The 20,327-nt window shown below is 43.7% G+C and overlaps 1 protein-coding gene across 13 annotated transcripts in view; it reads left to right on the top strand.

Annotated features, from left to right (window-relative positions):
• KMT2C (lysine methyltransferase 2C) overlaps window positions 1-16,093 on the top strand; it is a 277,698-nt gene extending 261,605 nt beyond the window's left edge. For 12 of the 13 annotated variants that reach the window (XM_087433406.1, XM_087433446.1, XM_087433401.1 and 9 more), the window contains 10 exons: window positions 235-374; window positions 799-906; window positions 2,398-3,517; window positions 4,488-4,624; window positions 6,133-6,275; window positions 6,547-6,715; window positions 11,272-11,388; window positions 11,763-11,836; window positions 12,092-12,200; window positions 14,110-16,093. In XM_087433406.1, coding sequence (XP_087289532.1) covers window positions 235-374; window positions 799-906; window positions 2,398-3,517; window positions 4,488-4,624; window positions 6,133-6,275; window positions 6,547-6,715; window positions 11,272-11,388; window positions 11,763-11,836; window positions 12,092-12,200; window positions 14,110-14,202 — 2,210 coding nt within the window. In that variant the 3' untranslated portion in view covers window positions 14,203-16,093. The remainder of the gene's footprint in view (window positions 1-234; window positions 375-798; window positions 907-2,397; window positions 3,518-4,487; window positions 4,625-6,132; window positions 6,276-6,546; window positions 6,716-11,271; window positions 11,389-11,762; window positions 11,837-12,091; window positions 12,201-14,109) is intronic. The other variant, XM_087433416.1, reaches the window with a different exon arrangement.
• The last annotated feature ends 4,234 nt before the right edge of the window (window positions 16,094-20,327 follow it).

Genomic DNA, 20,327 nt, shown 5'->3' with positions numbered 1-20,327 from the left:
TGTTCTCCCGGCTGTTTGAGAATAGGCGTGTAATTTGTACCCCACTGCCGTACGTGTAATCGATGCCCCATAACCATTGCTTAGCAGATAAAGTTTTTATTAATTAATAAAGAATAATACAAGGTAAGTTAAATGAACCACGTTATAATAAGTTGATACAGCACAGTTTTACACCATGTGCCACCTTGTGTTCTTAGTCAGTTTTAATCACTAACAAAGGTCTTTTGCCTTTAGGTCTGTCTGGATATAGGGATCCTAGTCACGGGGTCGCAGACAGCGCTGCACTCAGACCACAGTGGTGTTGTCACTGCAAAGTGGTTATTCTTGGAAGTGGTGTGCGGAAATCTTTCAGAGATCTCACCTTTGTGAACAAGGTACTTTAATATCCTTCTCTGAGCGCACCGCCTGCCTCCCCTGGGCAGTGCTCTGCTCCGACATCAGGAAGAGAGTCCGTTCAGGGCGGCTCCATGGGACACATTCCTGAGAGTAACATCAGCATATACTTGATGTGCTTGAGCATAAAACCAAAGAGCTACAGCAGACTGCTAAATTGAATATTATGAGAACCGCTGTTTTTTAAATAGAGTGAAATATGGGTAGTAAAGTTAATTTTTGTAAATTTATTTCTGTGTGGCTAAATTATTATATGGTAAATATTGGCACATAGTTACCTTTTTACTTTTAAGATAGAGAGCTACTTTCACTTTTAACATAACATAAAAACCAACAATGTATAGATCTTGTTTTTATTAAATTTTGACTTGTGGAGATCCCCACGCATTTTTCTTTGCTTTTCAGGATTCTCGAGAAAGCTCCAATAGAATGGAGAGGGACATTGTCTTCTGTAGTAATAACTGCTTTATTCTTTATTCATCAACTGCACAAGCAAAAAACTCAGAAAGCAAGGTAAAATTAGGACAATCTTAGTTAATCAACCATATATAATGAGTGACTTCTGTGTTCTAGGGATACATTAGTGAAGCAAACAGGTGTGTCCCTTGCCTTCACAGAGCTCTCTGTATGGGGAATCTAAGCAGATGCTACTCAGGTTGAGTAAGAGCAGTTATAAAAATCTTCCATCCACGTTGCCATTTCAAATAAGTTCAACTTATTTGACAAGAGCAGGTAGACTTGAATTATATCTTAAAAGTTCAGGATTGAATAAAACACTAATAGTAAAATCTTTAATTTTACTTATTTAAGTACAAATATCTTAGTTTAGCACAACCATAAAATATTGCTTTCATTGATCTTAATCCAATGGGAAAAGCTGTTCACAAACACAATTTAAGTCTATAAATGTATTTTGGGGAGAAAGTATTTTGCTCATGCTCTGGTGGAAAAGCTCTAGTTTACCTGATTTTATGTGACTTAAATGTGTCTAAGTATTAGTTGATGTGGATGATATATTTTTAATTGTTTGCATTGAAGGAAGTTTTTTCCTCTCAGAGATACTGCCAGTCATTCCTCCCTCCAGATCATTGCTCTCCTGGGTCTTTCTTGGAAGAATGTTCTGGAGAGTCTTATTTTTTAACAGGCAGTGGTCCCCAGAATAATGAAATCCAAGCTATATGCCAGATAAGTTTAGACTGCGAATTAGAGTATGTCAACCTATGTGAGAGGAGGAACTGTTCTTTCACCAGAGAGTGTAAGTCGGTGTTCAGTTCCTGCCTGCTTCCGGGTTTTATATGAGGCGTGGTTTTTTTTCAGGTACCTTGTAGGATGGGGGTGCATGAGAAGAGGGGAACCTGTGGGTTTGGTGTTGACTAGTTCACGATACTCGGTACCTAAATAGAAACTACTGGAGCTTCTCCCTCAGCGCAGCTCTTTGGGCAGCTGGGTCAGGAGGGGCAGTCTCAGAGAAAATGGAATATGATCTGCTTGTTGTCAGGAGACTTCTTCCCCTTCTTTCACGTTTATGCCGATTAATTGAGCCTAAGATTAACAGACAAATTTCAGAGAGTGGGGATAAACTCATAGAAGATTATGTTCCAAAGTTCTTATTTGGTTTAACAAAAAACACTGTTCCATTGTACAAATTAAATAAGCCAGCTCCTGTGCAGCATTGATTTTTCTGGCTTCATTAGGGTTACAAAGAGGGGTGTCCAAGAAGGTTTAAGAGCAGAATATTCTCTGGAATTATGGCTTTGCAGAAAAGGCCTGGGAAGGATCCACCCACAGTGTCCTGCTTTCATCAGCCCTCTATCGATACTTAAACAACTTGGCCATTCAGCATGGACTTCTGCTGTGTGTGAATCCTCACCACTTACTTAGAGACCCTTTTCCTACCCCTCAGAGTCACATACCCTGTTGAAACCCTATTGCTTGGCTTCTTGTTTTAATAAGAATTGCTTTTAGGGCTTATGAATTACTTTTATGTTTCTTTTTGTTGCACAGGAATCTGTTCCTTCATTGCCCCAGTCACCTATAAAAGAGACACCTTCCAAAGCATTTCATCAGTACAGTAACAACATCTCCACTTTAGATGTGCATTGTCTCCCGCAGCTCCAGGAGAAAGCTTCTCCCCCAGCATCACCTCCCATCACTTTCCCTCCTGCTTTTGAAGCAGCCCAGGTAGAGGCAAAGCCAGATGAGCTTAAGGTGACAGTCAAGTTAAAGCCTCGGCTAAGAACTGTCCATGGTGGGTTTGAAGATTGTAGGCCGATAAATAAAAAGTGGAGAGGAATGAAATGGAAGAAATGGAGCATTCACATTGTAATCCCCAAAGGGACATTCAAACCACCCTGTGAGGATGAAATAGATGAATTTCTGAAGAAGTTAGGCACTTCCCTTAAACCTGATCCCGTGCCCAAAGACTATCGCAAGTGTTGCTTTTGTCATGAGGAAGGTGATGGATTGACAGATGGACCAGCAAGGCTGCTCAACCTTGACTTAGATCTGTGGGTCCACTTGAATTGTGCTCTGTGGTCCACGGAAGTCTATGAGACCCAGGCTGGTGCCTTAATAAATGTGGAACTGGCACTAAGGAGAGGCCTGCAGATGAAATGTGTCTTCTGTCATAAAATGGGTGCCACCAGTGGATGTCACAGATTTCGGTGCACCAACATTTATCACTTTACTTGCGCCATTAAAGCACAATGCATGTTTTTTAAGGATAAAACTATGCTTTGTCCCCTGCACAAACCCAAGGGCATTCATGAGCAGGAATTAAGTTACTTTGCAGTCTTCAGGCGGGTTTACGTTCAGCGGGATGAGGTGCGACAGATCGCTAGCATCGTGCAGCGAGGAGAGCGTGACCACACCTTTCGTGTTGGAAGCCTCATCTTCCACACGATTGGCCAGCTGCTGCCACAACAGATGCAAGCGTTCCACTCTCCTAAAGCGCTCTTTCCTGTTGGCTATGAAGCCAGCCGACTGTACTGGAGCACACGCTATGCCAACAGGCGCTGTCGCTACCTGTGCTCCATTGAGGAGAAGGACGGGCGCCCGGTGTTCGTGATCAGAGTTGTGGAGCAAGGCCATGAAGATCTGGTCTTAAGTGACACCTCACCTAAAGGTAAGATGCACCGTTGGCATGCTCTGCAGAGCTAGTTACTCTAATGTGAGGCTAATGAATGTGTTATGTCAGTATTTCCATGTTTTTTCTCATGTTTGTTTCATATTTTATAACAACAGATGTGGATTTTTCATTTACAAATGCATATCTTCATGTATTATTGTACCTTGCTCTCTTTGCTGTTCAGTTTTCCAAACACTTGGTAGACTTACTCTAAATCAGAATATGTATTCGAACATAGAGTTGTTAAAATAACTAAAACAACTTGTAGATAAAGGTTGCCTGTTGTTTGCACTGGGGACCCTCCTCTTGATGTCAGTTAGAAGGCAGGAACCATCTTTGGAGCATATTGTATACATTGTCTTCTCTCAGGAGCATCAGATATTAAACAAATTTAGAGGAGAAATTAGACACTTAATTTTGACCTCTAGAGCTAAGCCTAGATTGTCATTTTTATTGATGCAGAAAATACCGGGGGACTGCTTTTTCAAAGCTTAGCAGTTTCTTAAAAAATATATGAAAATGCTCTAAAGGTAATTCGAATGGAAAAATCAATTTCATATTTTAATATAAATCTGAGAGTAAAGGAATATGTCTACAGAAATTACTAATTGGACTAATCATTTGAAAATCTAATATTTTATATGGCCAATATGAAAACGAAGTAACTGCTTGCATTAATTTCAGTTATATTAAACTTTCTTTTTCACTTTTACTGTTTAATTTCCTTAGTGTAACATATTCTTTTCCCCAAAATTTCATAAAGTCTTTAAAGTAAACTGCTGCCGTCTGATAGGCAGGTAGTGCCAGGCCTGTCAGGTCATGGCCCACAAGGCTTTATTGGAAACGGGTAAGTCTCTGTGAGTGGTGTCTTCATTTTGCTCCTGTTTTTATACTGCATCCTGTTTTCCTCTCTATTAAGCTAAGAGCAAGTTTGTCATAAAAAAATATTTTTTTTGCTCGTGTGCAGGTGTTTGGGATAAAATTTTGGAACCTGTGGCATGTGTGAGAAAAAAATCTGAAATGCTCCAGCTTTTTCCAGCTTATTTGAAAGGAGAAGACCTGTTTGGCTTAACTGTCTCTGCGGTGGCACGGATAGCTGAATCAGTGAGTGCCAGAGCGGGATTCAACGTGGGCTGCTTTCCTGTTGCACGTGGTGTTTCTCAGTGTGACCGCTGTAACACACGTCAACTTGTACCATACCAGTCATGATACTTTGGGGTAGTGACTTGGCCTGTGGATTAACTTCTCTCTCTCTTAAAGAAAACGAGGCGCTTGTGATTCATTGGGGGACTCAGTAAATGTTAATGTTTACTCAGGGAGGTGGTCCGCAAACTTCAGGTTCTCTTAAAGGGTGAAGACCCCACACCGTTTTGTCTTCTGGTTGTGCTGGGTGGGTGAGGGTCCTCCTCTCACCTGTGCTCCCACAAGCCATCCTGCACTCCCAAACGTCAGCGTGCCATTCCCTGACGTGGGGCGTTTCTGGCTGCTCTCCTGCCCTCATCCTGGGGCTAGTCACCAGAGGGCACTTGGGTTACAGTAGACTCATGTCTTCTCGACATCTCTTTGTGATCTTACATGATTACAAGCACATTTGCCAGGGAGTCTACACACAATACTTTTAGAAAATTGCATGATTATAAGACATTATTTTCTTTTTTTTTATAATTTTATTTATTTATTTTTTTCCCCCAAAGCCCCAGTAGATAGTCGTATGTCATAGTTGCACATCCTTCTAGTTGCTGTATGTGGGACACGGCCTCAGCATGGCCAGAAAAGCGGTGCATCAGTGCGCGCCCAGGATCCGAACCCGGGCCGCCAGTAGCGGAGCGCGCGCACTTAACCGCTAAGCCACGGGGCCGGCCCAAAGACATTATTTTCAAGAATGAAAAATCATTGATGCGTTCTCTTTGGAGACGCAGAGGACACCCCAAAAGCCACTGAGTAATATGCCCAGTTGCTTCCTTTGGTAGAGCCCTGCCTAAATGATATGTATCTTTTATGTCTATAGAAAAATATGTTCACAAGAAACATATTCTAGAAAAGACTTTTAGCATACAGATAATTTTACAAGTAAACCTTAAGTTACCACCTGTACTCCCAGGACTTGGAGAGTGATAACATCATCACATCATAGTCAAATGGAAGCAAGTGAGAAATGATCAAGAGAATAAACCATATAAATGATTTAATGATTTTTAACTATACTTAATTTTAAAATTCCAAACAAAGATATAAAAGTTGGTGTTAACCTAGATGAAAGAACTAAGTTGTGAATTACTACACTCTTCGTGTTTGGGAATGTTGGAAGAATCTGATTTTAAGATCCCACAGGCATGTACATTGGTTGGTATGGAGTTCTGTGGGTTTATCTTTTTCTTCAAGGAGCATTTGCCAGAGTTGACTGAGTTCTGTTTTGAAACTGAATTTCTATATTCATACTTAGATAGATCTGAGTGCAGGCTGGTTATGTGAAGACCATTTTGTTACCAACATTTTGAGAATGTTGACAAGTTATCTCCATATAATTCCAGTTGGACCACCCTTGGCCAGCTCAGGTTGCCTGTGGTCTTGAGCAAATGAGTTAACGTTTTGTCCATTTCGCTTCTTTCCAGCTACCTGGGGTTGAGGCGTGTGAAAACTACACCTTTCGATATGGCCGAAATCCTCTCATGGAACTTCCTCTTGCCGTTAACCCCACAGGTTGTGCCCGTTCTGAACCTAAAATGAGTGCCCATGTCAAGAGGTTTGTGTTAAGGTATTTTGTTTTAACTTCACATAGTACAGCCCAGGGTTTCTAGGCGTATTCGTGGTTTCTGTGCTTGATTTGTCTGCTGCTTACAAACCCTGTTGTCTCTGGTCTTGTCTGTGCCTGACCACATCAGAGAATTTGCCGTGTGGCTCTGCTAGGCAGCTTTCCATGTATGTTCCTGTCAGTAAGAATTTGAATCAGCCTGGCTTTGGGCATTATTCAGAGATATCTTCAGTTTTCCTTTTATATTTTTCTGTTGATATGCCATTGTCTGCAGGCCTCACACCTTGAATAGCACCAGCACCTCAAAGTCCTTTCAGAGCACAGTCACTGGAGAACTGAACGCACCTTACAGTAAGCAGTTCGTCCACTCCAAGTCGTCACAGTACCGGAAAATGAAGACTGAATGGAAATCCAATGTGTATCTAGCCCGGTCTCGGATTCAGGTGAGGAAATCCTTTCCTTTCAGGAAGAGGAGAGACAAGATGGGATCGAACAAGCAGAAGATACTGACATCCAGTATGTGAAAAAAGATTTCACATGGCCGCAGGAATAGAATCACATTTTCAAAATCATATCAGATCGTGTTTGCTTATAACACTAGCAATTCAATGTGTAGTCCTAGAGCATGGGTGCTTTACTTCCACGACTGGAGAGACCACCCTTGGAGTCCAGTCTCTGCATCTTGATGAGAGCTTGTGGAAGCAGATGGCACTGTATTTTGCACACACTGGATTTGTGGAGAGCTCACTAGAGCTATTTCAAGCACTTATGAAGTGAAAAATACAGATGAAAATATTTTCAAAAGGTGCTTCAATTTTGAAAGGTACCTTTTGGAAGCCTTCTTTTCATGAAATCCATATATATTTTCTGGTGGATAGACAGTGGAATACCTTATAGATAAAGCCATCTATAGGCTAGGCATTTAAATTTACATCCAGAGTCCAGTCTTCCTGAGCTCAGACCCGCAGAACCAAATGCCTGTTCAGCGTCTCCCCTTGGATGTCCCAGAATGGACTTATAAAGCTCTCACTTGGCTACACTTCAGTCCCTCAGCCTGATGATTCTTCAGGCTCCTCAGGTTACAGAGTGCTCTCACCACCTACTAGTGCACCCTGGCCTCAATACGCCCAGATCCAAGGCGTCTTCACGTTCTGTTGCCTTTGTTTTACCCCCTCTCCTTTGAAAAGTTGTCTGAGATCCACTCTCAGGCTCTGCCACTCCTGATTTAATCTATCATCTCACTTGTCTACACCATTGCAGACCTGCCTGTCTCCTTCCATCCAATCTCACTCAGAGCCAGTGCCATCCCTTCAAAATATACATCCATCTACATTCCATTGTACTCATTCAGATTCTTGTTCCTTCCTTGGAACCTTTTCCCTGCTCTCTGCAAGATTTTAGGGTCTTCTCTTTATTTTTTATATTTGGGCATTTTACAAAAATGTGCCTGGGTTAGGGTCATTTTTGTTTATTACCTTCCTCACTTGAGCCATTTCAACCTGGAGCGACGTGGCTTTTGTATGAATTCTTTGGCAATTCGTGAATGTATGAATTCTCTCTTTCTCTCTGGGTGCCCCCCTGCGAGCCAGGATCTCTCAGTGTGGACCCCAGACTAGCAGCATCAGCACCTCCTGGGGACTTGCTGAGACAGGCCTGGGGGCAAACCTCACTGACTCCTTCCCCTGAGGGGAGCCCAGATGGTTCTAACACACGGCCAGAGAAGATTTCTGTCTCCCAGCAGTCCTCCCTCTTTCCTCCGCCTGTTTTTGGTTTCTTCTTCCTCGTTCTGACACTTCTACTTTATCTGCTGATCTCTCTTTTGTGTTTAAAAAAAATCAGCTAAGAGCCCTTTCTGGTCTTGATCCTTTAATTTGATATCTTGTTTTCACAGTACGAATACAATATCTTTTCTTTTCTTTCTGCTGTTGCCTTGAGACTGGGGCCTCTCTCAGGTTCCTGGGGAAATGAGTGCTCTCTGCTCCTGGCGGTGTGTCTGTCTTCTTTGCTACATCTGTTACTTTTCCATGTTAAGGGTTTCCAAAGAGCTCCTTGACTCTTTACCGTTCCTATTCTCCAGTGTTGGTTTTATTCCCTTACTATCATTTTCATAGTTTCTTCACTACCTGTGTTCAGTCTGTCATCTTTAACCTGAAGCATTTTTGTGAGTTTTCGTTGTTTGAGCATCTTTTTCTTCCTTCATTCTGTCCGCCTCCCTTTCACCCACCTCCCAGCTAACCATGCTGACCATCTAGTCTGTATCCTATATTTTTTCTGTGCTACTGTCTTAACAATACATACACATCTGTGTATATGGATAAAAGTGGAATCATGTCACATACACTTCTCTGCTAGTACTCAGAGTCCACTACATCAACTAAGGTGGCTCTATTTCATTCTCTAATGGCTGTGTGATGTTCTATGATGTTGATAACTTATAATTAATTAAACCATTACACCACTGATGAGCATTTATTTTGTTTATAATTTTTCCCAAAACAAACAGTGTTGCCATCAATATCTTGTACAAATATCCCCATGTATTGATAGCTTCACTCCTCTGGGGTATATTTCCAAAAGTAAGATTTCTGTACAAAAGTATTTGCACTTTTCATTTGAGTAGACATTGTCAGTTTTCTAAAAAGGCTGCGATGCACATCTCTTGTTTCCTTGGTTCCCATCTGTAGTAAGTGTTACCACCCTTTTGTCTTTTCACCAGCCTGGTAATTGTAGACTGATACTATCTTAACTGCAATTTCTAACTACCGATGAATGAACAACTTTTCACGTTTGCCATTTGGATTTGCTCTTCTGTGAATTGCATATTCATATCCTTTGCCCATTTTTCATTTTGTAAGAACTTGCACTATTTGATATTTTCCCCTACAAAACATCCTTTGCCTACCAGGAAGTATGGTATCTTTTTTCTTACAAAAGTTTTAATTTTTATATAGTCAAACATATCTAATTTTCTATAGCTTCTTGTCTTGGTTAAGACTAGATTGTATATGTAGTCTCTTAGATTTTTTTTTTTCTTTCAGAGATTTTATTTTTTCTGTTAAAGACAATTTTTTCTTCCATTGAATAACCAGTTGTTGAAGCACCATTTAGTAAATAACCCATCCACATTAAACTGAATTTTAACACCACCCTATGACTGTACATTGAATTTCCACGTGTGCATGATTTCTTTGGGTTCTCTGTTGGTTACCACTGGTCTTCTTATCTCTTATACCAATTATACTCAGCTCCATACATATTCTGTTTTGGGGTTCTGGTTCACCTCTGAGTCATATCTGGAATTGAACAGATAAACTGCATAAATGTTATTCGTCAGAAGACAATTCAGTCCACATGCAAAATCTCTAACATCGGTAGGCCCTCTGTACTGTGTGCTCCAGGTTGGTGGTTGAGGAGGAGTGGACCTGGGGGGATTCCCCAGGCAGCACATGATCTTCTTCCTTCCTTCTCCACTGCTGCCTTCTTGTCAGTTTTGGTTGAGAATGCAGAAACTCAAATATTCATGGAAATTATCCATATTTTTTTCAGTACGTTATTTTTCCAGAATTTTATTTATTTATTTATTTTTATTTTTTAATTTTATTTATTTATTTTTTCCCCAAAGCCCCAGTAGATAGTTGTATGTCATAGCTGCACATCCTTCTAGTTGCTGTATGTGGGACGTGGCCTCAGCATGGCCGGAGAAGCGGTGCGTCGGTGCGCGCCCAGGATCTGAACCCGGGCTGCCAGCAGCGGAGCGCGCGCACTTAACCGCCAAGCTATGCGGCCGGCCCTTTCCAGAATTCATAATGCAAAAAAGTTTGGTACGTATAGTGTGTGATCTATTAGGCTACTAGCATAGACGGTACAAGCTGCCGAATGAGAGATGCTTCAGTGTTTTAGCCGACTCAGATTCCTATACATTTATTTAGCAACCTCAGAATTTTATGTTAGGGGGCCGGCCCCGTGGCTTAGCGGTTAAGTGCGTGTGCTCCGCTGCTGGCGGCCCGGGTTTGGATCCTGGGCGCTCACCGACGCACTGCTTCTCCGGCCATGCTGAGGCCGCGTCCCACATACAGCAACTAGAAGGATGTGCAGCTGTGACATACAACTATCTACTGGGGCTTTGGGGGAAAAAATAAATAAATAAAATTATAAAAAAAAAAAAAAAAAAAGAATTAGGGAAAAATATTGCCTTTCCCAAGAACTTCATTTCTTTCCAACTTACCTGATAATTAGAGCAAAGTGACTTTCCCTGTTTTTTCTTTTTGCCCTGGCTTACAGGAACTCATAGCCAAATCTGTAACCTGTGTGTAGTATTATTAATAATCCCTTATAGTAAGCCTTACTTCTGGCTTATTAATGTCCAGTCCTTTTAGAAATAATGGATAAAATAAATACCAGAAGTCATTACCCTGCTTAGTTGGTGGGATCTCAGCATGATATTACATGGAAGGTATCCTGATAGAAAATGTGGCCAGCCAGTCAACAGTATTACTTTGTAAATATGCCCTAAGAATTTAGTGTAAAAAAAAACACAAAAACAAGGTAGTGATGGCACAGCTTTCAGTAGTAAGATTGTCTAGTCTTCAAGTTTCAGAGGATAGCATATTCAATTAAAAAGATCACTTGAGGGCCAGCCCCATGGCATAGTCGTTGAGTTCTGCGTGTTCTGCTTCTGCGGCCTGGGTTTGGGGGTTCAGATCCTGGGCGCGGACCTACACCACTCGTCATCCATGCCGAGGGGGCGACCCATGTACAAAGTGGTGGAACATTGGCACAGATATTAGCTCAGGGCTAAAAAAGAGGAAGATTGGCAGCAGAGGTTAGCTCAGGGTGAATCTTCCTCAGCAGAAAAAAAGATCATTTGCGTTCAGGTGAAATCTTCATTGTGGCTTTTGATATGACCCAAGGGTACTATCTTTGTATGAAAGAGAAGGCAGATTTGTGGTCCAAGGAATTGAAGTGCTTTTTGTGGTATATAGACACATTTTTTTTGCAGGGACTGGGGCTGTATGCTGCTAGAGACATCGAGAAGCACACCATGGTCATTGAATATATTGGGACTATCATTCGAAATGAGGTAGCAAACAGAAAAGAGAAACTTTATGAGTCTCAGGTAAGTGCCACAGCCGTCCTCTCTCTGTCCCTGTGTCATCCAGATGCCCTGAAAGGCAGGGCCAAAGCTGACTGTCCTGCTAGGTTCACTTTTGAACAAAAGCCATATCTGGATGGTCTTGTATTTTCCTCTGGTTTTTTCCATCAGTCTTACCTTTTTCAATCAGTGTTATTATTTATGTAGATATAACTGTAGATTAATGAGCCTGGCTCTACCCACCAATTCATTGATTTCCCTTCAGACCATGTAAAGGTCATGACTGGTTAATGTAACGTCCACGGCTTGTGTGGTCAGGGTGTGTTTCCCTCGGGTCACTTCCAACTCAGCCTTCCTGGTGTGCATGTGGATGAGGAGAGGCGTTGTTTCTCTTCCAGAACCGCGGCGTGTACATGTTCCGCATGGATAACGACCACGTGATTGACGCCACGCTCACAGGAGGGCCTGCAAGGTGAGACACAAGGAATCTGGTCAGGGAGGATCTTTTTCGCTCAATTGGGCAGTGTGCTCGATAGTCTTTTAGTGATTAAAAATTCAGGGCACATAAGTTTTGAAGAGAATTTTTAGTTAAAACTGTATATTTGTTATTGTTCTATTAATGGACAAATAGAAATGTAATTAGGAAAAAGTATTCCTTATGAACTAAAGGTTTTTAAAGCTTCTTCCAGTTTTACAATAAACAGTTTTCTGAAATGACGGCTTGCAGATACATCAACCATTCATGTGCACCTAATTGTGTGGCTGAAGTGGTGACTTTTGAGAGAGGACACAAAATTATCATCAGCTCCAATCGGAGAATCCAGAAAGGAGAAGAGGTGAGAATGTGGGATCGTGTCTGTGGTGTTTGTATCCCTGTGTGTAGTTCACTCCTTTGTACCCATGACTTGCTCAGTTGTTTTCCAGTTCATTGCCAGAAAAACTCCCATGGTTGGTCAGATTCTGCCATCCTGTCGTATTTCTCCTTCTGACACTCTTCTTCCTCGTGACAGCATCAAAAGTGTTACATACCAGGTCTCCCCAGCCCTCCTCTGTTACAGAGTCCGCGTCCCTGCGTCCCTCCTGTGGCGTCATTTCCTGTCTTAGGCTCCTCCTTTCCCCCCGCTCATCCTGGTCACAGTTGGGCAGGATCCCTCTCTTTGAAGAGTAGGCCTGTCACTGAACTAATGTGGAAGAGGATCATGGGGTTGTGCCCTGTGGTCTCCAGGAACACCGGGGCTCACGTGAGGTCACCGTAAGGCCTGGGCAGCAAACCTGGCCATGCCGTGTGGCAGATTGCTTGCACGCTCGCCTACGGTCAGTACAAGCTTACATGTTTTTCACATCAACAGATTTTCAGTTTGGCTATTTTTTTTTTTTTTTTTCAAACGCTGAACGTGACATTTGTTTCTTTGGTCTCACAGATGATGCCTGTTAGGATTAGCATTAGTCTTGGTTGCCTCATTTTTGATTCTCGACTTTGTTTTTTGTGATGTGGTCGGCACACAATCCGAGGGGTGCAGGTGCCCAAACGTGGAGCTGGCATTCACTGCACACCCTGCGGGCGGCCGGGTGGGTTTCTGTAGCACACTCCCCTGGTAGGGGCTGGAGCCTGGGTGTCGGCACTTTGTTGGAGCCCCCACCTCTTCATGAACAGACGAGTGGGATTATACCTGTATTTTTTGGTCTTTCTGGAATTCCTTTTTTTGCATCAAGAATTGACCCAAGGCCCATTTTGCACATCTCGAAGTAACCTGATGAGTACATAAGAGAAAGATGTGAGGACCCCAGCATGATGCCAGTGATCACGGCGGGGTATCCTGGCCCCGGGACAGATGGAGACCCCGCTGAGTTCCAGGCCCTTCTGCCTGCTACCTGCTTGAGTGTTGTGGAATAGGTCGCTTAACCTCTGCAAACCTCTGCTTCATTTTATGTAAAGTGGAGAACATAATTTCCTCACAAAGCACCTCTAAGAATTCAGTGACTATCTAATAAAAGGTAGTAGTATCATTACTAAGAGAAGCAGCTACTCAATAAGTATTGGTGTATTCCACATGAGTGTAGAAAGGAAGTCTTTCCGAATCGTGTCCTAGGATATTTGAATTGGAAGGACCTTGCAGAGGACTGGTCCTCCCCTCATTTGGCAGGGTCAGATTTCTTGGGGTTGAGGTGAGGCTGGTCCCATGGAAATCGTGCAGACTCCCACCCTCTTGACAGCAGGGTTGGTCTGAGATATTGATAATAATTGGGTAACCCCTAAATAGAGAGACATCTTGTAAATATTCCTTGAAGTGAGGAAAGATGGAGGAGGAAAAAGAAGGGCAGTTCGTCTCTGTCAGACTTGCATGCCCCATTCAGCAAGTAGTGGGGAGGAGGCCTTGCAGGGGGCCCTCACCCACCCAGAGCAGCGGGCCTGCCGACGCCCTATCCATCTGCGGGGCCGCACTGGGAGAAGTTGGAGAAATGCACCTTTCTTAGATCTGGCTCAGCCTAAAAACACTGCCTCCCCATTTCATCTGTCCCTCTGCGATCCCCGGGTGAAGCACAGCCGTGCTAGTCTCTCCACTCCTTTGCGAGGTTTCCCCATCTCCCGCTAGGGTCCTACAGAACCTCAACAAATCAGGTCTTCCTTTAATTTGCATCTCTTTTGTTTGCTGGGCTTTTGAATACTAGGCAGACGGAGGCAGGAGACCCCTTCCTTTCTTTCCCCTTCCGGCCTTTCTTACACTGTGTCTTTGCTGTGGGCAGCTTTGCTATGACTATAAGTTTGACTTTGAAGACGACCAGCACAAGATCCCGTGTCACTGTGGAGCTGTGAACTGCCGGAAGTGGATGAACTGAAATGCATTCCTTGCTGTCTCAGCGGGCGGCTTGTCCCTAGGAAGAAGCGATTCAACACACCATTTGAATTTTGCAGACAGAAAGATATTTTTGTTTTCTGTTTTATGACTTTGAAAACTAGCTTCTGGGATTTCTGATTTCCTCAGTCCTTTAGGTTAAAGAAGCACCAGGAGAAAGCTGGCTAGAGCGGCTTTCCTGGACTTGCTGAGGTTGACCAGAATTACAGAATGGTCCAGCACTTTTGTGTTCTTTTTCTTTCTTTTTTTTTTTCTTTTTGTGGGTGGGTTTTGTTTTGTTTTGTTTTGTTTAGTCTCACTAAGGAGAAACTTTTACTGGGGCAAAGAGCCGATGGCTGCCCTGCCCCAGGGCAGGGGCCTTCCTATGAATGTAAGACTGAAATCACCAGCGAAAGGGAGATGTCCAAAGTGCTGGCCACGGCCTTATCTGAAAAAGGGGCAGGCCCTCTATTTAAAAGTTTTTTAAAATAAAAGTAGACACCACTGAACAAGGAATGTACTGAGATGACTTCCTTAGGGATAGAGCTAAGGGATAATAACTTGCACTAAAATACATTTAAATACTTGATTCCATGAGTCAGTTTATTGTAGTTTTTGATTTCTGTAAAATAAGAGAAACTTTTTGTATTTATTATTGAATAAGTGAATGAAGCTATTTTTAAATAAAAGTTAGAAGAAAGCCAAGCTGCTGCTGTTACCTGCAGAACTAACAAACCCTGTCACTTTGTACAAATATGTAAATATTTTGAGAAGAAAATACAGTATGAAAATAGTTATTGACCAAATGCTCCCGGCGCTGCAGCAGCTTGGTGCTGATAAAACGTTCTTAGGGATGTGACAGTATGACTCCGTGTATTAAATATGCCATTATAATTATGGAATAACCAAAACGTCAACCTAGAGTGTTTGGGCTTTTTTGGAAACTATGGTCTATTAGTACCTAATTGTTTTATACACCTTACTTCTGATAGAACAGTGTAGGCTGACTACAACTTTTATAGCTGTTTTGGTAATTTAAACTAATTTTTTCATATTATATTGTTGCATCCCTACTTCTTCAGTCAGGTTTTTTGTGCTTACAATTTGTGATAACTGTGAATAACTGCTTAAAAACATACCCAAATGGAGGCTGAATTTTTCTTCAGCAAAAGTAGTTTTGATTAGAGCTTTGTTTCAGACCACAAAGAATCATGTAAACATACTAGGATCATGTAGCAGGAACTCAAATCTAACTCTCTAGCCTTCTATTTAACACAGAAATTTTAAAAATTAACAAAAAGAGAGATGTGATTATGCAGCTGCAGGACTGTGGCAATAGGGTTTTGGAAGATGTAATTTTAAAATGTGTTTGTATGAACTGTTTGTTTACATTTCTTTAATTAAAAAAACACACTGTTTTGTGTTTGCTTGTAGAAACTTAATCGGCATTTTGAACCAGGTTAGCTCTTTATTTTGTACTTAAAATTCTGGTACTGACTCTTCACAGGCTGAGTATAAAATGAAGTTCTCGTGTGCACAATTCCAGTGGGCTGTAAACTGTCGGTATATTCAGTGACGCAGTTCTGAACTTGTAATGTATATGGCATGATGTATTTTTATCTTACAGAATAAATCAATTGTATATATTTTTCTCTTGATAAATAGCTGTATGAAATTTGTTTCTTGAATATTTTTCTTCTCTTGTATGATATTCTGACATCCTACCAGTATTTGTCCTACCGGGTTTTTGTTTTGTTTTCTGTTCTGTATAATAGTATCTAATGTTGGCAAAAATTGAATTTTTTGAAGTATACAGAGTGTTATGGGTTTTGGAATTTGTGGACACAGATTTAGAAGATCACCATTTACAAATAAAATATTTTACATCTATAAAAGCTGCCTGCGTCTCTGTGAGCCCCTCTCGTGCTCCGATGGGAGCCCTGGAACCAGCGGTCGCCAGTGAGTCCCAGGGTCGGGCCCGCCTTTCAGAGTGACTGGCCTGTTGATGTAATCAACTTGGTTCTCTTTCAAGTAAGAAATTTAGATGTAAGTTTATAACTCATTCCAAATAGAGACTCTCTCTTCCCTGCAGTTGAATGAAGAAGGGAACTTGGGTTTCTTTTTAGGGTGTTTAACAAGTCCAAATTAAAAAATATTCACAGTGCCTTATTCCCTTGTTTCAAGTCTATTTTTGTTTAATTGTTAAATTTAGTCTCCTGATTTTTTTTTTTTGAGGCAGCTCTCCTAGACTTATTCTGTGTGAAAGAGAGATTATTTGTATCATATTCAATGTTTTAACATATTTAAGGGGGTTGCTAAGAATTAAAATTGCTCAAAATCCCCGTCAATTTCTAATTTGTGCTTTTAATTAGATTTTTAGTTTGTGCTTCATCAACACCCTAAAATAATACAGAAATTCTCAGAGCACCTGCCATCTGACCAAAAGAATTTTAAATACTATTCTAAAACATTTCCTGTTTGGGGAATGGTTTGTCTGGCTGAGGCTGGAGCATGTTCACGGTCTGTGCCGGGTTCAAAGCTGTTGCTCAGTGCAGCCTTTTCTTTGACCTTGTACTTGATCTCCAAGGATCAGACACACAAGGAAGGAAACGTCTTCGAGTCATCATAGAGCCTGGGACCTGCTCTCTGCTGGAGCGGGTGCCAACTCCTCATCCCACAGCAAGGCCAGGAGAGGCAAGAACGGCCGTCCCAGCCGTCAGATCTCCTGGTCTGCGCGTGGTCTCACGGGGAGAGGGGCATGGGCAGAGGAACTGTGGGAGGTCATGAATCTGGAGGGGGAACCAGCATAGGGCGAGGTACCTGTGACACCAAAAATCAGTGGCAGGGGGTTCCCTTTGCAAGTTACCGAGACATGACAAACGAGACAGCTGTGGCCCTCTGGCATCGCTGACTTGTATTCTGGAGGTGAGACAGACAAGCAGGCAATTTTTTAGATGGAAATCTAATGAGGTGGGCTGGGAGTCAGGAGAGGCATCCCTGGGGAGGTGACGTTTAAGCTAAGCCCTGAGGAATGAAGAGGAGACAGCCACGGAGGGACGAAGGCAAGGCCTTCCTAGCACTTGCAAGAGTCCTGAGGTTTGAGAGGGGCTGATGTGTGGGAAACACTAAGGCGCGCGTGGCTGGAGCACATCTTGGGTTCGGATGACCTGAGTGCAGTGGGAAGCCACTGGAGGACCTGTGCTGTGACCTGACCCAACGAGAGACACTTGTGCTGCTGCTGAGGAGGGTCGATGGTGGGGCTGCGGGGCGGGAGGAAGGCTGAGCAGGCCGTGCACTAGTCCAAAGAGCTGGTGGTGGCCTGACTGAGGCAATGGCCATGACGATGGGCCCATGTCCTGCAGATAGACTCGCTCAGCTGTTTGAAATACAATCTCCCCGCGTGCCCCCTGCCCCCGCCCTCCAGCCCCCTCCTGCTTCCTGACGGTCCCCGTCGTCCCTGGCCTCTCCTGTCCATCCTCGGTAGCCTACTGTCATCTGGCTGTGCGCTCCCTCCCCTTTCAGTCCCCAAGTAGAAACACCCTTCGCCTGGGCGTGGGGTTCCTGATGCAGCAGGTGTTTTTCTGGCCAGTAGAGTTTTCTTGTCACAGGTGACTGTTGACCATTATCTGTCACTTTGAAACTCGCTCTAACCCTTGTTTTGTGGACGTCCACTCTTTGCTGGTTTTCTTCCCATCTCTCGGGCTTAATCTTTTCCCTAAAAGGACTCGACCTTGTTTTAAATTTAGAAAGGTACGTATTATCACTCTGAAAAACAACTTCTAAGGGATCACTCTTCAGGAAGCCCCCGCTATGCGGTAGTCCTTGGCTTCTACGATGTGAAAACATGTATTAGGCTCAGATACCAACACCCTAAAAAAAACACCCAAGTTCAACTTTTTAAATGCCCAAAAGCAATATAGACAGACATTCCGAAGAGTGGCCTGTTTACTTCAAACACTATGAGAAGAAAAGAGCCAAGTTACAGAGACTGAACTAATCCCTCTGCACTAAGAACACGAGCATCTTGTCATATTGTGTTATAAAAGTACGGTGTCGAAAACGGTCACCCACGTTCAAGCAGCCTCGTAAGCAGGCAGTTTCTCCCATGGTCTGTTTCCTCCCCGTCCATCATCACAAACACCGGCAACAACTCTGAAATGAGAAGTGCTACATTTCTTTTATTTTCTGTTCAAATAAATAGAAAAGAAACAACTTCATTTCCGTTACGCCCTAGCACTCTGTAAGTACATTATTACAAAGAAGGAGGTGAGCATTTCTTAACAAACGTGCTCCCAAGGTGACTGGCGGCTGTCAGCCTCTCCCACAGGCTTCTAACAGTGCGCGAGGGGAGCCACCGCATCGTTTTCTAGCAAAGCTGAAGAACTCTTTGCCAAATACCTAAGGAAACCGGGTGACTAATAAGCAACGAGGCAAGGTGGTTCTCGTGGAGACGTGAGTAGACCAGCGTCGCTCCCGCTGGCAGATGCGCTCCGCAGACTGGAGCACTGCGCCAGGCTTCAGCCTCCTGCTGGCCAGGACGCCCAGCATCACAGGAAGCACTGTCTCATTCCTGCCCTGAGCTCATGAACAGCGCACTCCTCATCTGTAGTTCCGGAAGGTGTCTTAAAACTTTTCATAATCTAAAATGGAACCCACAGTCTACTTGGTAGGAAGACAGAATAGCTGCTCCTCCCCATAATCAAGTCCCCGTCATCAAGAGCCATTCGTTAGTTCTTCAGGAATCTTCAGTTCCCGTGGCGGGTTCCACTCAAGCCTTTCAGGGGTGGGTGAGGTCTCACTGGCCAGCTCCACCCCCGTTTCCCAGGGTTCTGTTTCATTCCCCACGCTGCTATTGCAGAGATCTCCAAAGTCAGATTCAGCTGTTCTGAAAAGGACCCTTCATCGTTTCTCTGCTGCGGGCCGGACCCCTCCTTTCCCAGCAGGCCTCTCGCGGGCCCCCTTACAGATTGCTCCCAGTCTGGTTTCTCAAGTTCTCGCTATTCCTGCAGAGTAGGGTTTTCGTATTTGAAGACTGCTTTCTGGGGCCCCAGAAAGTCTTTTAACCCAGTTCTTATTCCAACCACTGCAGTGTAAAAAGTACTTCACTTCCTGTTCTTTGATGGCAGTGTTCCTTACTCTGCTTCATAAAGCAGAGTCATGCACACACGGCACAGACTCACCCTCTTGCCCCAGAGCCATTTATACACGATTTCCTACCACCCCAAACATCCACCCGCCCAGCTCACAACATTCCCATTGCTGCCAGCCAGAGCTTCATCTCCTTTTGCCTTTTAAACGTCAGCGCTCTGCAAGCTTCCATCCTCAGCTCTTACCCTCTGTGCTCTCTAAGCTGACCTCATCCAAACCTACAACTTAGCCAATATGGTGACAACTTTCCCTCTTAGCTCCAAACCCAGGTACAAACAGCAGCCTACTCGTTATTACTACAACAGCTTGCTCATATTACCATAAAGCTACACTTCCAAGACGCAATCTTTATCTTCTTCCACAAAGCTGCTCCCCCAATATTTCCTAACTCCCAGGGGCAGTTCCTCCACCCAGGTGCCCAGCCAGAGACCCGACATGCTCTAAAACTCCTGCCCCAGCCTCATCTTGCCGTCCTGGTCCGGGAACACCCTTCACCTTTGGCACAAAACTATGTGCTGTTCCCTGACTGGACGTGCACGAGCAGGCCTGGTGCCTCTCGGTGGGCTGTGCCTTCTGCCCGGAATCCTCCCCTCACGGACTTCCTTGACTGCCCAGGAAGTCCTTCCCGCCCTCTTGCCCCACTGAGTGAGCAACAAGTACATTTTTAACTTTCGTTTTACTTGACAATCTCACCCACTAAAATTCCTCTTTGAGGGCAGGGACTGTATCTTCCAGCTGTCTCTCCAGCACAGAAAGAGAAAGAAAAGGAGGTGTGCCCGTTAGTCAGTCACCTTTCCCTCCCTGCAGTCCTCCCCGCCCTGCCGTGTCCAGAGGCTGAGGCTCCGGGCTTCGGGCTCTTGGCTTCTGCTTGGGCTCAGCCAGTGGGCAGCACTGCAGGAGGCAGGAGGGCTGCTGGCTGGTGTGAGAGAGAGCGCCTCCTGTCAGGACTACAGCGCCTCCCATGGCGCCATCTCCCCCCAG

This window comes from Ceratotherium simum, chromosome 1 (genome assembly GCF_057802395.1).
Source record: "Ceratotherium simum simum isolate JZ-2026a chromosome 1, ASM5780239v1, whole genome shotgun sequence".
Taxonomy (NCBI): domain Eukaryota; kingdom Metazoa; phylum Chordata; class Mammalia; order Perissodactyla; family Rhinocerotidae; genus Ceratotherium; species Ceratotherium simum.
This window is presented reverse-complemented; position numbering and strand designations above follow the sequence as displayed.